A 19,356-nucleotide genomic window follows, 5' to 3' on the forward strand; every position below is an offset into this window, starting at 1 on the left:
TAAGCATTTGCTTATCTGTAAAGGATTTTATTTCTCCTTCACTTATGAAACTTAGTTTGGCTGGATATGAAATTCTGGGTTGAAAATTCTTTTCTTTAAGAATGTTGAATATTGGCCCCCACTCTCTTCTGGCTTGTAGAGTTTCTGCCGAGAGATCTGCTGTTAGTCTGATGGGCTTCCCTTTGTGGGTAACCCGACCTTTATCTCTGGCTGCCCTTAAGATTTTTTCCTTCATTTCAACTTTGGTGAATCTGGCAATTATGTGTCTTGGAGTTGCTCTTCTCGAGGAGTATCTTTGTGGCATTCTCTGTATTTCCTGAATTTGAATGTTGGCCTGCCCTACTAGGTTGGGGAAGTTCTCCTGGATGATATCCTGAAGAGTGTTTTCCAACTTTGTTCCATTTTCCCCCTCACTTTCAGGCACCCGAATCAGACACTTTCAGGCACCCGAATCAGGCACCCGAATCAGGCACCCGAATCAGACGTACATAATCCCATACTTCTAGCAGGCTTTGTTCATTTCTTTTTCTTCTTTTTTCTTTAGATTTCTCTTCTCGCTTCATTTCATTCATTTGATCCTCAATTGCTGATACTCTTTCTTCCAGTTGATCAAGTCGGTTACTGAAGCTTGTGCATTTGTCACGTATTTCTCGTGTCATGGTTTTCATCTCTGTCAGTTTGTTTATGGCCTTCTCTGCATTAATTATTATAGTTATCAATTCTTCCACTCTTTTTTCAAGATTTTTAGTTTCTTTGCGCTGGGTATGTAATTCCTCCTTTAGCTCTGAGAAGTTTGATGGACTGAAGCCTTCTTCTCTCATCACTCGTCAAAGTCATTCTCCATCCAGCTTTGATCCGTTGCTGGCGATGAGCTGCGTTCCTTTGCAGGGGGAGATGCGCTCTTATTTTTTGAATTTCCAGCTTTTCTGCCCTGCTTTTTCCCCATCTTTATGGTTTTATCTGCCTCTGGTCTTTGATGATGGTGACGTACTGATGGGGTTTTGGTGTGGGTGTCCTTCCTGTTTGTTAGTTTTCCTTCTAACAGTCAGGACCCTCAGCTGTAAGTCTGTTGGAGATTGCTTGAGGTCCACTCCAGACCCTGTTTGCCTGGGTATCAGCAGCAGAGGCTGCAGAAGATAGAATATTGCTGAACAGTGAGTGTACCTGTCTGATTCTTGCTTTGGAAGCTTCCTCTCAGGGGTGTACTCCACCATGTGAGGTGTGGGGTGTCGGTCTGCCCCTAGTGGGGGATGTCTCCCAGTTAGGCTACTCAGGGGTCAGGGACCCACTTGAGCAGGCAGTCTGTCCCTTCTCAGATCTCAACCTCCGTGTTGGGAGATCCACTGCTCTCTTCAAAGCTGTCAGACAGAGTCGTTTGCATCTGCAGAGGTTTCTGCTGCCTTTTGTTGTTGTTGTTGTTGTTGTTTAGCTGTGCCCTGTCCCCAGAGGTGGAGTCTACAGACAGAGGCAGGCCTACTTGAGCTGCTGTGAGCTCCACTCAGTTCGAGCTTCCCAGCGGCTTTGTTTACCTACTTAAGCCTCAGCAATGGCGGGTGCCCCTCCCCCAGCCTCGCTGCTGCCTTGAGGTTAGACCTCAGACTGCTGTGCTAGCAATGAGGGAGGCTCCGTGGGCGTGGGACCCTCCTGGCCAGGTGTGGGATATAATCTCCTGGTGTGCCCGTTTGCTAAGACCCTTGGTAAAGTGCAGTATTGGGGTGGGAGTTACCCTATTTTCCAGGTGTTGTGTGTCTCAGTTCCCCTGGCTAGGAAAAGAGATTCCCTTCCCCCTTGCGCTTCCCAGGTGAGGCGATGCCTCACCCTGCTTCAGCTGTCACTGGTTGGGCTGCAGCAGCTGACCAGCACTGATTGTCCGGCACTCCCTAGTGAGATGAATCCAGTACCTCAGTTGAAAATGCAGAAATCACCTGTCTTCTGTGTTGCTGGCGCTGGTAGCTGGAGACTGGAGCTGTTCCTATTCGGCCATCTTGCTCCGCCCCCAAGTTTTTTTTTTTTTTTAATGTGGTTTCTTGGAGCAAAACCCCTGTATGAGTTTACTAGGGCTGATATAACAAAATGCTGCAGACTGTATGGCTTAAACAACATAAATTTATTTTCTCAGAATTCTGGAGGCTGGAAGTCTGAGATGAAGGTGGCAGCAGGTTTGGTTTCTTTTGAGGCTTCTCTCTTTGGCTTATAGAAGGCCTGCTGCCTTCTTGCTATACCCTCACATAGTCTTTCCTCTGTGCATGACCATATTTGTGTCCTGATTTCCTCCTCTTGTAAGTAAATTAGTCAAATTGGATTAGGGCCCACCTACATCACCTTATTTTTCCTTAGTTACCACTTTAAAGGCCCTATCTCCAAATACAGTTGCATTCTGAGGTACTGGAGTTTAGGACTTCAACATATGAATTTTGAGGGGAACACAATTCCTCCTATAACACATCCATTTTACAGTCCGCATTTCATATCCTAGATATGTTTTTGATTGCTAATGTGTGTGTGGGAGTGTCATTTAGACACAGTAGCAAAAGATAGGCTCACTCATGGTGCTCATAGTGCATCTTTGTGGGGACAGTAAATTAAATTTCATTGATGGCTAGTTGTTAGCCTGTCCTAGTCATTTCTTCACCACTTGAACTGAGAGAGAAATGAGGGATCTGGAAGCAGGTTCTAAAGAGACTGTTCTACAACAACAAGGTGTTTTTAATATAGATGTTGGAAGGTGGGAAGGTGAACATGATGAGGAGCCAAAAGAGTTTGCTTTTCACCCTCTCTTCATGAGTCCATCCATCAAGTATACCTACGGCTAGGAGTGGATCAGATGGTGTGGTGGAGGGGGATTATAAGTCACTACAGCTGGAAAAGGGCATTGTTGGGGGACATTTATCGTTTTTTTCTTTTTAAATTTTGTGGGTACATAGTAGGTGTATATATTTATGGGGTATGTGAGATGTTTTGATACAGACGTGGAACATGAAATAGTCACATCACGGAGATTGGGGTATCCATCCCCTCAAGCATTTATCCTTTGTGTTATAAACAATCCAGTTACCTTCTTTTAGTTATTTAAAAATGTATAATTAAGTTATTATTGACTATAGTCACCCTGTTGTGCTATCAGATAGTCTTGCTCTGTTGCCCAGGCTTGAGTGCAATGGGGTGATCACGACTCACTGCAGCTTTGACCTCCTGGGCTCAGGGGATCCTCTCACTTCAGCATCCTGAGTAGCTGGGACTACAGGCACATGCTACTATGCCTGGCTAATTTTTTGTATTGTTTGTAGAGACAGGGTTTTGCCATGTTGCCCAGGCTGGCCTCAAAACTCCTGACTCAAGTGATCCGCCTGCCTTGGTCTTCCAGAGTGCTAGGATTACAGGCATGAGCCACTACATGCAGTCCCATGCTTTCTATTTTTTGGTACCCTTTAACCATCCCTACCTCCCTCTGACTTCCCTACTACCTTTCCCAGTCTCTGGTAACCATCCTTCTACTCTTTATGTCCATGAGATCAATTGTTTTGATTTTTAGATCCCACAAATAGCTGAGAACACGCAAAGTTTGTCTTTGTGTGCCTGACTTATTTCACTTAACATGATGATCTCCAGTTCTATCCATGTTGTTGTTTGAGACAGAGTCTCGCTCTCTCGCCCAGGCTGGAGTGCAGTGGCGCAATTTCGGCTCACTGCAACCTCTGTCTCCTGGATTCAAGCAATTCTTCTGCCTCAGCCTCCTGAGTAGCTGGGACTACAGGGGTGTGCCACCACGCCCTGCTAATTTTCTGTATTTTCAGTAGAGACAAGATTTTATCATGTTAGCCAGGGTGGTCTTGTTTCCCTGACCTCGTGATCCGCCTGCCTCGGCCTCCCAAAGTGCTGGTATTACAGGTGTGAAACACTGCGCCCGGCTAATCTTAGTCTTTTTTTTTTATGGCGGATTAGTACTCCATTGTGTATATGTACCACATTTCTTTATCCATTTATCTGTTGGTGGACACTTAGATTGTTTCCAAATCTTCCAAATCTTAGCTATTGTGAACAGTGCTGCAACAAACATAGGAGTGAAGGTGATATACTGATTTCCTTTCTTTTGGGCATATACCCAGCAGTGGGATAGCTGGATTGTGTGGTAGCTCTATTTTTAGTTTTTTGAGGAACCTCCAAACTGTTCTTCATGGTGGCTGTACAAATTTACATTCTCACCAACAGTGTACGAGGGTTCCCTTTTCTCCACATCCTCACCAGCGTTTGTTATTGCCTGCCTTTTGGATATAAGTCATTTTAACTGGGGGGAGATGATATCTTATTTGTAGTTTCGATTTCATTTCTTTGATGATCCATGATGCTGAGTACCTTTTCATATGTCTGTTTGCCATTTGCATGTCTTCTTTTAGAAATGTCTGTTCAGATCTTTTGCTCATTTAAAAATCAGATTATTGGTCTGGGCACGGTGGCTCATGCCTATAATCCCAGCACTTTGGGAGGCCGAGGCGGGTGGATGATGAGGTCAGGAGGTCAAGACCATCCTGGCTAACACGGTGAAACCCTGTCTCTACTAAAAATACAAAAAATTAGCTGGGCGTGGTGGCGGGTGCCTATAGTCCCAGCTACTTGGGAGGCTGAGACAGGAGAATGGTGTGAACCCGGGAGGTGGAGCTTGCAGTGAGCCAAGATCTCGCCACTGCACTCCAGCCTGGGTGACAGAGCGAGACTCTGTAACAACAACAACAACAACAACAACAACAACAACAACAAACAATCAGATTGTTAGAGTTTTTCCTATAGAGTTGAGTTTCTTATGTATTTTGGTTATTAATCCTTTGTTGGATGGGTAGTTTGCAAATATTTTCTCCCATTCTGTGGGTTATCTCTTCACTTTGTGGGTTGTTTCCTTTGCAGTGCAGAAGCTTTTTAACTTGATGTGATCCCATTTGTCCATGTTTGCTTTGGTTGCCTGTGCTTGTGGGGTGTTGCTCAAAACTCTCCAGACCAATGTCCTGGAGAGTTTCCCCAATGTTTTCTTTTAGTAGTTTCATAGTTTGAGGTCCTAGATTTAAGTCTTTATTCCATTTTGACTTGATTTTTGTATCTGGTGAGAGATAGGGGTCTGGTTTTTTTCCTTCTGCATATGGATATCCAGTTTTTTTCCAGCACCATTTATTGAAGAGACTTTCTTTTTCCCAGTGTATGTTCTTGGCATCTTTGTCAAAAATGAGTTCACTGTAGGTGTGTTTGTTTCTGGGTTTTCTATTCTGTTCCATTGGTTTATGTGTCTGTTTTTATGCCAGTATCATGCTGTTTGGTTACTATAGCCCTATAGTATAATTTGAAATTAGGTAATGTGATTCCTTCAGTTTTGTTCTTTTTGCTTAAGATAGCTTTGGCTATTCTGGGTCTTTTGTGGTTCCATATAAATTTTAGGTTTTTTTTTTTTTTTTTTTTCTATTTCTGTGCAGAATATCATTGGTATTTTGATAGGGATTGCAATGAATCTGTAGATTGTTTTGAATAGTATGGACATTTTAACAATATTGATTCTTCCAGTCCATGAACATGGAATATCTTTCCATTTTTTGATATCCTCTTCAGTTTCTTTCATCAATGTTTTATAGTTTTCACTATATAAATCCCTTACTTCTTTGGTTAATTCCTAGGTATTTAATTTTATTTATGGCTATTATAAATGGGATTACTTTTTTGATTTCTTTTTTGGATTGTTCAGTGTTGGCATATAGAAATGCTACTGATTTTTGTATGTTGATTTCATGTTCTGCAACTTTACTAAATTTGCTTATTAATTCTAATAGGTCTTTTTGTGTGGGGTCTTTAGGTTTTTCCAAGTATAAGATTATATCATTAGTAAACGGGGATAATTTGACTTCTTCCATTCCAATTTGGATGCCCTTTGTTTCTTTCTCTTGTCTGATTGCTCTAGCTGGGACTTCCAGTACTGTGTTGAATAATAGAAAGTGGGCATCCTTGTGTTCCAGGTTTCAAAGGAAGGGCTTTCATATTCAGTAGTATACTAGCTGTAGGTCTGTCATATATGACTTTTATTATGGTGAGGTATGTCCCTTCTACACCCAGTTTTTGAGGGTTTTTATTAAGAAGGGATGTTGAATTTTGTCAGGTGCTTTTATCAGCATCAGTTGAAATGATCATATGGTTTCTGTTCTTCATTCTATCGGTATGTATCATATTGATTGATTTGCATATGTTGAATCATCTGTGCATCGCAGGGTAAATCCTGCTTGGTGATGATGAAATGATCTTTCTAATATATTGTTGGATTTGGTTTGCTAGTATTTTGTTGATGATTTTTGCATCAATATTCATCAGATATATTGGCTTGTAGTTTTATTTTTTGATGTGTCTTTGTCTGGTTTTGGAGTCTGGGTAATACTGGCCTTGTAGAATGGGTTTGGAAGTATTCCTTTCCCTTATATTTTTCAGAATAGTTTGAGTAGGATTGGTATTAGTTCTTCTTTAAATGTTTGATAGAATTCAGCAGTGAAGCCATCAGGTTCTGGGCTTTTTTTTTTTTTTTTTTTTTTACTGGGAGACTTTCTATTATGGCTTTGATATCATTACTCATTATTGGTCTGTTCAAGTTTTGGGTTTCTTCCCGGTTCAATCTTGGTAGGTCGGATGTGTCTAAGAATTTATTTCTTCTAGATTTTCCAATTTATTGGTATATAGTTACTCAGAGTAGCCACTAATGAGCCATTGAATTTCTGCAGTATCAGTTGTAATATCTCATTTTCATTTCTGATTTTATTTGTTTGGATCTTCTCTCTTTTTTTCTTAGTTAGTCTGGATAAAGGTTTGTCAGTTTTGTTTAACTTTTCAGAAAAATACTCAGCTGTTTCATTGATCTTTTGCATTGTTTTCTTCATTTTAATTTCATTTATTTCTGCTCTGATCTTTATTGTTTCTTTTCTTTTACTAATTTTGGGTTTGGCTTACTCTTGGTTTTCTTGTTAAGATGCATCATTAGATTTTTTGTTTGTTTGTTTTGAGATGGAGTCTCACTGTGTCACCCATGCTGGAATGCAGTGGTGCGATCTTGGCTCAGTACAACCTCCACCTCCCAGGTTCAAGCAATTCTCCTGACTCAGCCTCCCAAGTAGCTGGGATTACAGGCACACACCACCATGCCCGACTAATTTTTGTGTTTTTAGTAGAGACAGGGTTTCACCATGTTGGCCAGGCTGCTTTCGAACTCCTGACCTCAGGTGATCCACCCGCTTCGGCCTCCCAAAGTGCTGGGATTATAGGCATGAGCCACAGTGCCTGGCCTCATTAGATTTTTTATTTGAAGTTTTTTCTCTTTTTTGATGTAGGCGCTTAAAACTACAATATTGCCTCTTAGTACTGCTTTTGCTGTATCTCATAGGTTTTTATATGTTGTGTTTCCATTATCATGTGTTTCAAGAAATTTTTCAACTTCCTTCTTAATTTTTTCATTGATCCTCCAGTCATTCAGAAGTACATTAAGACATTAGCCTTTTCTTGGGTACCATCTGTATGTTTATACTGTACTAAAATTGGTCATATAAAAGTTGATATCTGTTTATAATTTAATTCATGTTTCTCACATTTTGTCAGACTGCCTTTTCCTTTAGTTTTAATTGCATTTAGGAGATAAGCTGTGGTATTTATTATTGAGGCATTCTTCTTAGTTATTTAATAATTGTTTAGATCTATGACTTCCCCTTTTTAAACTTGCTCTTAAATCATAATTATTTCAAGTCATTTCTTAAAAATTTCTAACACCTGTATAATTTTGTCTTGTTCCTTATAAAACATTGGTCAAATTAGTCAACATATCCTAATCAATATTCAGTAAAAATCTTAGGTAAATCCTTTTATTGCATTTCATTGTAGATATATAACTTAACCTCCCTCCCTCCTGTTTTTAAACATTACCCGTGTGATAAAATGAAATGTTGGGCTAAATTCATTCTGTCTTGTAAAATTCAGCATTATCCATGCTCATAAATATGATTTTGTGACTCTTAATGACAGAAAGATCAATATGTTGCCATTTTTGTCTAAAGTGGGGTTATTAATAGAAGTCTGAGAAATTGTGAAGTTTCTGTGTTAGTGGGTTAGATAGGCTGTAGGAGAGAGAGAAGCCCCAGACTCTGTGGGAAAGAGAGAAGCCCCAGACTCTGCAGAAGCCAGCCTGTAATTTGGCAGATGGCTCTGAGGCAGAGGACAACAGAACAAGAGTTCTTACAGACTTGCCAGCTGGGCTGTGGGACTGTAGTGATAGGGTTATTTAGTCCCTTGATATTGCTCTGTGTCCTCTCTGTTGCCAGTAATGGAGGTGGGTTTGCTTTTTAAAGCACCAAATAAATACCAAAAGTTCTCGCTCTTTGATTCATTTTGCAAGGTCATGTATACATATTCAGCACCAACCATGTGCCTGTACTGTGAGCCAAAATGAGATCTGGACCTTACTGTTAAAGAGTTACATAATTATACCATAAAAGAACTAGAGATTTCTTTTAAGATAGGATGCAATTAATGGCAAAAAATAATTAGGTTGTTAAAATACATGTCATAGGAATAGGAATTGAAGGGTGAAGAAGTTGCTAAGGATCAAATTATTGAGGAACTGTTCATAGGGATTTGGTAATAATACCTGATGTTTATATACTACTTTACAGAGTGAAAAACTCTTATCACATTTAATCGTTACTGCAGTTTTATAAAGCAGCAGTGTGCTTTGCTTATGAAATAATCATCTATGTAAAAGATGAGGAAATTGATGTTTAGAGAAGTCAGGTGGCTTGACTGAGGTTAGATATATAGCTAGTAATAGCAGAGCTGAGATTTCATTTTTTAAATGTATTCATTCACTCATCAACTCTATTTAGACATTTATTGAGGGTCTATAAGTTGCAGCCACTTGCTGTGTTCTGGGGATATGAAGATTACAGCCTTGTCCTCACATCTTATTGTTTAAAAGACTTAAACTCAAGTCTTTCTTTTAAGTCTATTCCGTTTGTTTTCTTCAGCTTCCTTGAGTTTCAAGATGGATAAAGAAGAATAGTTACAGGTTAAATGAGCACATTGTTGAGTGATTGGCTTTAGGTGGGAAGACACATTAAGCAGAGTTGTGAAGGTGAAAATAAAGACAGCATGTGTTTTGAGGTAAAGATTTGGACAAAGGTGGTAAACAGTTGAGGTAATCAAGTGTGGTTTTACAGGCCTATAAATTTTGAGTTGTAAGAATCAGAAGAATACATATATACTATACATCTATCATATAAATATATGCTGAAGCAAGACTTTTTGAAGTCTGTGTAGGTTCTTATGGTTAGAATGTGCTCACGTTCTTGTGAAATACAAGATTGGTTAGAAGCTATTTATAGTAGGAGATAAGTGCTGGATAGTATTAGAAAAGCCTGGGTTCTAGTTTCAAACTACTGTTTACTAGCTGTGTGATTTTAAATAAATACATAAAAAAACTTTTTGAGTTTCAGCTTTTATATCCGTATGTAAAATTATCTGTATGGGGCCTGAACACAGTTGATTAAATGTTTGTCTAATGAATAAGTAAGTGAAATAGAGAAAATAATATTTGCCCAACATACTTTTGCCAGTTACTGCAAGGATCAATACTTAGGTAAGTACTCTATAATGGTACTATCCAAAATTTTAGAAAATTGTTACTTATAACTTTTTTTGTAATTCCTGTTCTTTTTCCTTTTTTTGAACAGCTGCTGGACAAGGCCACATAGAGTGTTTGCAATGGTTAATTAAAATGGGAGCAGACAGTAATATTACCAACAAAGCAGGGGAGAGACCCAGTGATGTGGCAAAGAGGTATAAATCTGTCTTCTTTACTCCTTTCTTTTGCTTTTAAAGTTTTGCATATACTTTCTTGGACTCAAAAATCTCTGAAGATTTGATGGAATTTTAGAGGACTCAATCAAATATAGATGGAATGACAATTTTCAAGCTGAATTTACAGCCATCATTATATCAGCTTTTCTCTTTAAAGCAGTAATTCTCAACTGGGAGGTAATATTTTCCCCTTTTCTCATGGGAGGGTCTTTGGAAATGCTGGGGAAGGAGACCCCCAACTGGAGGTCAGGAGACCTTCACCAACTGGAGGTCAGGTGACCTTCACCAACTGGAGGTCAGGTCTAGGAATGCTAAATATTCTGCAGTGCTCAGAACAGTAATGCACTATTTGTCCCATCCAAATGCCTGTAGCATTCCCTGTTAAGAAATGCTATGTGATAAAAATAAATAGCATTAATAATAGAAAAATAAATGACATGGATTTTGAAACATATTTTGCAGTTTACATCTGAATTAAATATAGCACGTATTATTAAACATAGCCAGCTCATTCAAGTTAGGTTCTCAAGAAATATTTAGTCCATCTGTTTGTTCATTTGGTTGTTTTTTCATTCAGCTTCCCATATATTTACCATGTTCCAAGTTCTGTGATTAGTGGTAGAAATACAAAGGGGAGAAGACACAGTCACTGCCCTCAAGGAGCTTACAGTATTGTGGAAAGAGAAATATGCAAATAAAATTCTTATTAATTCTAATCATACTGTATTACATGGTATGTGTAAGGTACACTAAGAACATAGAAAAAAGTCTTTCTGTTGGAAAGTTGTAAGGGAGAAACTTTAATACAGAGGATGGTAAAAGTTATGAAGGAAACTGCATGGGGACAGAATTTAGATAGAGGTCAAAGAAAAAAACTTTTTTTTTTGAGGAAGAAACATTTATGTTGATACTTGTAAGCATAAGTGTAAACCTAAGGAGGAGTTGTAAGATAACACCTTGTATGTTTGAAGAACTGCATGTGGAGTAGAAAGCTGGAATCTAAACTAGGAGTATGGGCTAACAATGGCAGATGAGGCTTGACAGTATGCTGTGGTCCAATCATTTGCTAAGTTGCCATGCAACTTTTGTTTGTGAGCTCATGTTCCCTACAATTTTGTTTATGGAATTTCTTTGATGCCTTGGAGTGTGGTTTTGTTGTACCATGTACCTGGGATCATTATCAACTCAAGTCTATTTTATTGGTTTAAAATGACTTTATTAAGGTATAATTGACATACAATAAAATGCATATATTTGTACGGTGCAACTGATGAGTTTTGATATGTGCATATCCTGTGAAACCATTACCACAATTAAGATAGTGAACATATTCATCACCCTCAAAGTCTCCTGCCACTTTATAATCTCTCTCCCTTTGACTGCTCCCACTGATCTGCTTCCTGTCACTGTAGATTAGTTTGCATTTTCTAGAGTTTTATATAAATGGAATCATACAATATATATTTATGTCTGGCTTCTTTCACTCAACATAATTATTTTGAGATTCATCTATGTGTATTAGCAGTTCATTTCCTTCTTACAGATGAGTAGAATTCCATAGTATTCCATAGTTCAATTATCCACTCACAGGTTGAAGGACATCTTGATTGTAGTTCATTTCCTTCTAACAGCTGAGTAGAATTCCATAGCATTCCATAATTCGATTATCCACTCACAGGTTGAAGGGCATTTTGATTGTATCATTTTTTGGTGGTTATGAATAAAGCTGCTGTAAACATTCCTATACAGGTTTTTGTGTTAACATGTTTTTAATTATTTGGTAAATCTATGAGTAGGATTATTGGGCCATATGCAAAGTGTATGTTTAATTTTATAACAAACTGCCAAAGTGCCTTCCAAAGTGGCCATACAGATTTGCGTTTCTAGGGGCTGGGCGCGGTGGCTCATGCCTGAAATCCCAGCACTGTGGGGGGCCAAGGCAGTGGATCACTTGAGGTGAGGAGTTTGAGACCTGCCTGGCCAACATGGTGAAACCCCGTCTCTACTAAAAAAGAAAAATTCAGGCTGGGCACGGTGGCTCACGCCTGTAATCCCAGCACTTTGGGAGGCTGAGGTGGGCAGATCACCTGAGGTCGGGAGTTCGAGGTCAGCCTGACCAACATGGAGAAACTCCGTCTCTACTAAAAATACAAAATTAGCCAAGCATGGTGGTGCACGCGTGTAATCCCAGCTACTCGGGAGGCTGAGGCAGGAGAATTGCTTGAACCCAGGAGGTGGAGGTTGCCATGAGCCGAGATTGCACCACAGCCTGGGCAGCAAGAGCGAAACCCTGTCTCAATAAATAAATAAAATAAAATAAAATAAAATAAAATAAAATAAAATAAAATAGAATAAAATAAAATAAAAAAATTAGCCGGGTGTGGCGGCATGCACCTGTAGTCCCAGCTACTATTTGGGAGGCTAAGGCAGGAGAATTGCTTGAAGCCAGGAGGAGGAGGTTGTGGTGAGCCTAGATTGCACCACTGCACTCCAACCTGGTCCACAGAGCTAGACCCTCAAAAAAAAAAACTGGCCTGGCGCGATGGCGCACGCCTGTACTCTCAGCACTTTGGGCAGCTGAGGCAGGCGGATCTTGAGGTCAGGAGATCGAGACCATCCTGGCTAACATGGTGAAACCCCATCTCTACTAAAAATACAAAAAATTAGCTGGGCGTGGTGGCAGATGCCTGTAGTCCTAGCTACTCGGGAGGCTGAGGCAGGAGAATGGTGTGAACCTGGGAGGTGGAGCTTGCAGTGAGCCGAGATCGTGCCACTGCACTCCAGCCTGGGTGACAGAGCAAGATTCCATCTCAAAAAAAAAAAAAAAAAAAAAAAAATTGCATTTCTGTCAGCAATGGATGTCAGTTTCTGTTGTTCCACATTCTCACCGTCATTTGGTATTGTTAGGGTCTTTTTTTAATTCCAGTAATGAAATAGGTATGTAGTGGTAGCTCATTGTGGTTTTAATTTGCATTTTCTAATGAAAAATGATTTTGAGCATGTTTTAAATATACATACTTGCCATCTATATATTTTCTTCGATGAAGTGATTATTCAGATCTTTTGCCCACTTTAAAAAATTGAATTGTTTTCTTGATGTTGAGTTTTAAAGGTTCTTTGTATATTCTGGATACTAGTTCTTTCTCAGATATATGCTTTGCAAAGATTTCCCTTTCTTACCAGTTGTATCTTGTTTTTTCATTCTCTTAATGTCTTTGAAGAGCAAAATTTCTTACTAATTTATCCTTTTATGGATTATGATTTTGGTGTCATATCTAAAGAAGTCTGATTAACACAAAGTCATAAAATTTTTCTTTTATGTTTTCTTTTAGAAGTTATATAGTGTTAGCTTTTATATTGGGGTCTGTGATCATTTTGAGTTAATTTTTGTATATGATATGAAGTACGAGTCCAAGTTCTTTTTTTGCATATGGATATCCAGTTCTAGACTATTTGTTTAAAAGACTATCATTTCTACACTGCCTTTGTCAAAATCAGTTCTCGATGTATGTGTGGGCTTAATTCTGAACTATTTTATCCATTGATCTATTTGTATATTTTTGTATCAACATCAAATAGGTGATTGAATACTATAGGTGTATCTGAAGTTTTCCATAATTTCTGGGCCCACATTTTTTTCTCATGCACCAAAATGCTTGGTGTGGGTGTAGTGTTATTTTAGAGATAACTTTGAATCTAGCGTAAAGTAAGCACTCAGTAAATGACAGTTGTGAAATTACAACCTAGTAGTAGAGATAATGAATTCTATAAACCTTACAACTTCCTGCATATGTTTATTACTATGTCTTTAATGATATGCAGTACCTGGTAGGAGGTAATGTGCGTGTTTGGTTATGTAAATATAAGAAAACAGGATTTAAGGTTTTTATGTTTAGTAATTCTTCAAGTTGTAAGAAAATATATTAAAAATTCCAGTTAGAAAAATTGTGGAAAAATATGCAGGTTACATACAATCACAACAACAACTCCAAAACTAAGAGTACCTTACTGGAACCTTCATAGAGATGCAGGAAAGATTAAGGAGAATTAGAAAACATGAATGGAAAGGTCATTATTTTTTCATTAAATTTCAAAGTCATACCAAATGCTTTGGCTTGAGGAAGGGTGAAGATAGAGGGGGCTAGAGCTATATTAATAGTTAGCCCTAAAACTGAAATGAAAATGAATTCTATAATCTAAATTAGGCCAAGAAAAGGCAGTAACTGTAGGTAATCAAGGAGGGTGGTTCTGGGTCTTCTATTCAGTTGAGCAGCTCTGCTTGAGAGCATACCACATATTCCTTTGATATTGGATCTCCATTCCCAGTGTATTTTTGCCAGTAAAAATTATGGAATCAGTGTTTAATATGAATAATTGTCCTTAGTGTCAAGTAACTGAGTTTCTCATATAGTTGAATATATGTCAAATTGTCACTGACCTTCAGATTTTGGCTCCTTGGCTGGTGAGTGGATTGATGGCAGAGTGTACAGAGTGTAATTCCCTAAGTTAAGTGCAAGCTGCAGTTTCAGTTTCAGGAAGATTATGGATCTGGTTAGTTATTGATTCTTTTCTACAGGTTTGCCCATTTGGCAGCAGTGAAGCTGTTAGAGGAGCTACAGAAATATGATATAGATGATGAAAATGAAATTGATGAAAATGATGTGAAATATTTTATAAGACATGGTGTTGAGGGAAGCACTGATGCCAAGGATGATTTATGTCTGAGTGACTTGGATAAAACAGATGCCAGAAGTAAGTATGCTGCCTCTGTTGTGATTTATCCTTTCAGAAATAACATAGCCACTTTTTACCACAAGTTTGGAAACTATTCTAAAGACAAATACTGCCTACAAGTAAAATAATTTGATATTTTTGCAGGAACCAGAACTAATATAAGTTTTTGTACTAGGGTTGTTGAACATATAAAAAGTATAAGACATAACCTCTGTCCCTCAGGGGGTAGAAAGTTATATAAGAAAATACTCAAGTATTTTCTTTAGTGGATCAAGGAAACAGGGAAAGAGACATCTCAAGGATTTCCATGGTTAGTTGGCAAATGATTGTTATAGATAATAATAGCAACAAATATTTATTGTCTACTATGTGCCAGACACTGTTGTAGGTATTGAAATAATGGTGAACAATACAAAGGAACTTCATTTGAATGGTGGTAGTCAGGGGGAGGGTGATAAATAATTGGTAAGAAAATAGATATATAAAGAAAATAGGGTAGAGTGGTGCTATAGATAAGAAAGTCATTAGGCCTCTCTGAGGTGGTGATGTCTGAGCAGAGACCTGAGTGATGAGAATGAGTCATATTAAGATCTTGGAAGAACATGCCAGCAGAGGGAGCAGTGCATGTAAAGGCCATTATGTAGCATTGAGAATGGTTAGTGTGGCTTGAGTAGAATCCCTAAGAAAGTGGTGACAGGTTTGAAAGGTAAGCAGGGACCCAGTCAGATTATTTAGGGCCTAATAAGGATTTTAGTTTTAGATTTTTATTTGTTCATTTTTCCTCTTTTTTCACTACAAAATCTCAGCATATAAATTTTATTTTAAATAGAAAGCTATTGTTGGGATTCAGGGTGGGGAATGATGTGATCTGATTCACATTTAAAAACAGTGTCACTCTACCTGTTGTGTGGGTGATAGACTAGGAGGTGGACAAGAGCATACATAGCATTTCATATGGGGTATGAATTAGGTGGGAAAAGAACATACTCCACCTAACTATATAAGGTTGGATGAAGTTCCTGATATAATTATATCCTGATGCCAAGGATACTAAATTAGAATTGTACAAGAGCAGATGTAGAATATCTGCACAGATTTCCTGGGCTCCTAGAGTTCCTGATGTAGGCCTGTAACTACCAGTGATATGGGATATCTCCATTCTTGTTTTGCTTCCGCCTTTTTATACTAGAGGCTTTCATCACCATTTAAGAAGAGCTTACATTAACATTCTATGTATTCCCTTTAAGGCAATATTTATATATATATCCTGGTTCTTGAAAAAAATCAGCATCAGTAAGATCATACCTTGTTGGGAAGATAGAGTGAAAGCCAAGCCAAGATCTTGTTGGCCTTGACTGTTTTTGCCTCCAGATTTCTGGTGTTGTGGAAAGCCCATTTTCCTTCATAGGGCAAGAGTGGAAGCAGGGAAATCAGTTAGGGGGCTATGGCTATAGTTCAGGAGAGAGTTGTTTATGGCTTGGACTGGAGTGGAGATGATGGGGATAATGAGAAGTGGTGAGATTTGGGTGTATTTAGAAGAGAAAGATGATAGGATTTGCTGATAGATGTGGCTATGAGGTATTAGAAAAAGAGGGTAATCAAGGATGACAGATTTCTGGCCTGGGGAATTCGGTGAATGGTAGCAAGTTTTTTCTTGTTTGTTTTGTTTTGTTTTTTTAGACAGAGTCTCACTCTGTCACCAGGCTGGAGTACAGTGGTGCGATCTTGGCCCACTGCAACCTCCACCTCCCGGGTTCGAGTGGTTCTCCTGCCTCAGCCTACCGAGTAGCTGGGACTACAGATGTGTGCCACCATGGCCAGCTAATGTTTGAATTTTTAGTAGAGATGGGGTTTCACCATGTTGGTCAGGCTGGTCTTGAACTCCTGACCTTGTGATCTGCCCATCTTGGCCTCCCAAAGTGCTGGGATTACAGGCATGAGCCACCGTGCCCGGCCACACCACATTTTCTTTATCCAGTCTTCTGTTGATGGACATTTAGGTTGATGCTATGTTTTTGCTATGTGAATAGTGCTGTAATGAACATATGTGTGCATGTGTCTTTCTAGTATGAATATAGTGTGAATATAGTATGAATATACTATGATATATATTCCTTTGGGTACATACCAATAGTGGGGTTGCTGGGTCATGTGTTAATTTTGTTTTGAGTTCTTTGAGAAATTGCCAAACCGCTTTCCACAATGGTTGAACTAACGTACACTCCTAACAGCAGTGTATAAATGTTCTCTTTTCTCCACAACCTCCCCAGCATCTGTTGTTTTTTGACTTTTTAATAATAGCCATTCTAACTGATGTGAGATGGCATTTCACTGTGGTGTTGATTTGCATTTCTCTAATGATTACTGATGTTGAGCATTTTTTCATATGCTTGTTGGCTGTGTGTATGTCTTCTTCTGAGAAGCATTTCTTCTCTGTGAGAATTAAAATATATAAGGTACTTAGTGTAGTATCTCGACATCACAGACACTGCATAAATATATGATTTTTATTGTTTTCATTGGAAATTTCCTCTTTTGTTGAATAGAAATCTTTCTTCCTGGAGCTAATTCCAATTAATCTTAGTTCTTGCCTCTGAGGACCCCATAGAACAGGCTTTACGAAACACAGACTTTCAAATAATAAAGAAATTATTATATAAGCTAAATACTGCTCTTTCACTCTTTTCTGACATTTTTTATCTTAATCCCCTCTACCTTCTTACTAGTGGTTATGGTGGTTCCCAAACCCGTCTGCCCTTTAGAATTGTCTGAGGAGCCTTTTTTTGTTGTTGTTGAGACAGAGTCTCCGTCTGTCACCCAGGCTTGAGTGCAGTGGCGCCATCTCAGCTCACTGCAAGCTCCACCTCCCAGGTTCATGCCATTCTCCTGCCTCAGCCTCCCGAGTGGCTGGGACTACAGGCACCTGCCAGCACGCCCGGCTAATTTTGTTTTGTATTTTTAGTAGAGACAGGGTTTCACCGTGTTAGCCAGGATGGTCTCAATCTCCTGACCTCGTGATCTGCCCGCGTTGGCCTCCCAAAGTGCTGGGATTACGGGGTGAGCCACCGCACCTGGCTACCCTTTTTTTTTTTTTTTTTTTTGAGACAAAGTCTCACTCTGTTGCCCAGGCTGGAGTGCAGTGGCATGACCTCGGCTAGCTGCAACCTTCATCTCCCGGGCTCAAGTGATTCTTCTGCCTCAGCCTCCCGAGTAGCTGGGATTACAGGCATGTGCCCCCACATCCAGCTAATTTTTGTATTCTTAGTAGAGACGGGGTTTCACCATGTGAACTTGAACTCCCAACCTCAAGTGATCCGCCTCCCAAAGTGCTGGGATTACAGGCGTGAGCCACTGCTCCTGACCGAGGAGCTTTTATTAAGTACATATTCTTGAATTTGTAGGTCTGGAATGGGGCTCAAGCACATACATTTTTAAAAAGCATCCCATTTGATTCAGGTGTATGCAGTTTAGAACCTGCAGCTCTAACCTGTTGGTAGATAAATCATTGGTGTTAGGAAGAAGAGGCTGTGATTTGCTAAGCTGGTCCTGTAAAGCAGAGTTTCTCAACTTCTATACTCTTGACTATTTGGGCCAGATAATTATTTTGTTGAGGCAGGGTTTTCTGTGCACCATGAGATGTTTAGTAGCATCCTGAGCCTTCGCCTACTAGATGCCAGCAGCACCTCCCTGTTCCCACTCCCAAGCTGTGACAAGCAAAACTTATTCAGAGGTTGCCAAATGACCCTTGAGGAAGAAAATCACCCCAGATAGAGAACCACTGCCATAAAAGATGGAGATGTCATGGTTCTGATAGTTGGAGAATAGTTCAGAGTATCTCTCAATATACTTCCTTCTCTTACTATTCTCTTGCATAGGTGCTACAAGTGACCAATCACAAAATTTGTGGCTGGTACTTATTTCAGTTTTTCTAATTTTCTGTTACATAGTAGATTGCACGTGGTCCTGTAATCCACCATTAGTCCTAAAACACTGCTAGTCTTTTTTTTTTTTTTTTTTTTGAGACGGAGTCTTGCTCTGTTGTTCAGGCTGGAGTGCAGTGGCATGGTCTCGGCTCACTGCAGCCTCCGCCTCCTGGGTTCAAGTGATTTTCCTGCCTCAGCCTCGTGAGTAGCTGGGATTACAGGCATGCAGCACCACACTGGCTACTTTTTTTATTATTTGTAGAGACGGGATTTCACCACGTTGGCCAGGCTGGTCTCGAACTCCTGACCTCAGGTGATCCACCCGCCTCGGCCTCCCCAAGTGGTGGGATTACAGGCCTGAGCCACCGTGCCTGGCCAATACTGCTAGTCTTTTAAAACCTTCTTGTTCGTAGCATTAATAGTCATAACAACCTGATACATGTTCCAGTAGCAGGGAAAGAATCCTCCATTTAGGTATTTCATTGCATGCTCATTTTAGTATTCTGTTACTTATATTTATCCTTCTTTGTATATACCAACCTTCCTCCACCCCCTCTCCAAACCATACAGACACTAGTCTAGAGGAAGAATATGCTCAAGAAGACCAGCACCCAGTGGACACATGAGCTGTTATATGTCTAACTAGGTTCCTATTCAACTCTGTTTTGCAGTGAGAGCTTACAAGAAAATTGTAGAATTGAGACACCTCCTGGAAATTGCCGAGAGCAACTACAAACACTTGGGAGGCATAACAGAAGAAGATTTAAAGCAGAAGAAAGAACAGCTCGAGTCTGAAAAGTAATGTCCTCAAAACTTTAATGATTTGTTTTTAAATACCTCT

General features: G+C 39.4%; 1 protein-coding gene across 2 annotated transcripts in view; it reads left to right on the forward strand.

Moving 5' to 3' along the window:
- LOC126934918 (ankyrin repeat domain-containing protein 42-like) overlaps positions 1–19,356 on the forward strand; it is a 38,794-nt gene that overhangs the window by 13,886 nt on the left and 5,552 nt on the right. For both annotated transcript variants that reach the window (XM_050755889.1, XM_050755890.1), the window contains 3 exons: positions 9,732–9,837; positions 14,435–14,610; positions 19,187–19,313. In XM_050755889.1, coding sequence (XP_050611846.1) covers positions 9,732–9,837; positions 14,435–14,610; positions 19,187–19,313 — 409 coding nt within the window. The remainder of the gene's footprint in view (positions 1–9,731; positions 9,838–14,434; positions 14,611–19,186; positions 19,314–19,356) is intronic.

This window comes from Macaca thibetana, chromosome 14, assembly GCF_024542745.1.
Source record: "Macaca thibetana thibetana isolate TM-01 chromosome 14, ASM2454274v1, whole genome shotgun sequence".
Lineage (NCBI taxonomy): Eukaryota > Metazoa > Chordata > Mammalia > Primates > Cercopithecidae > Macaca > Macaca thibetana.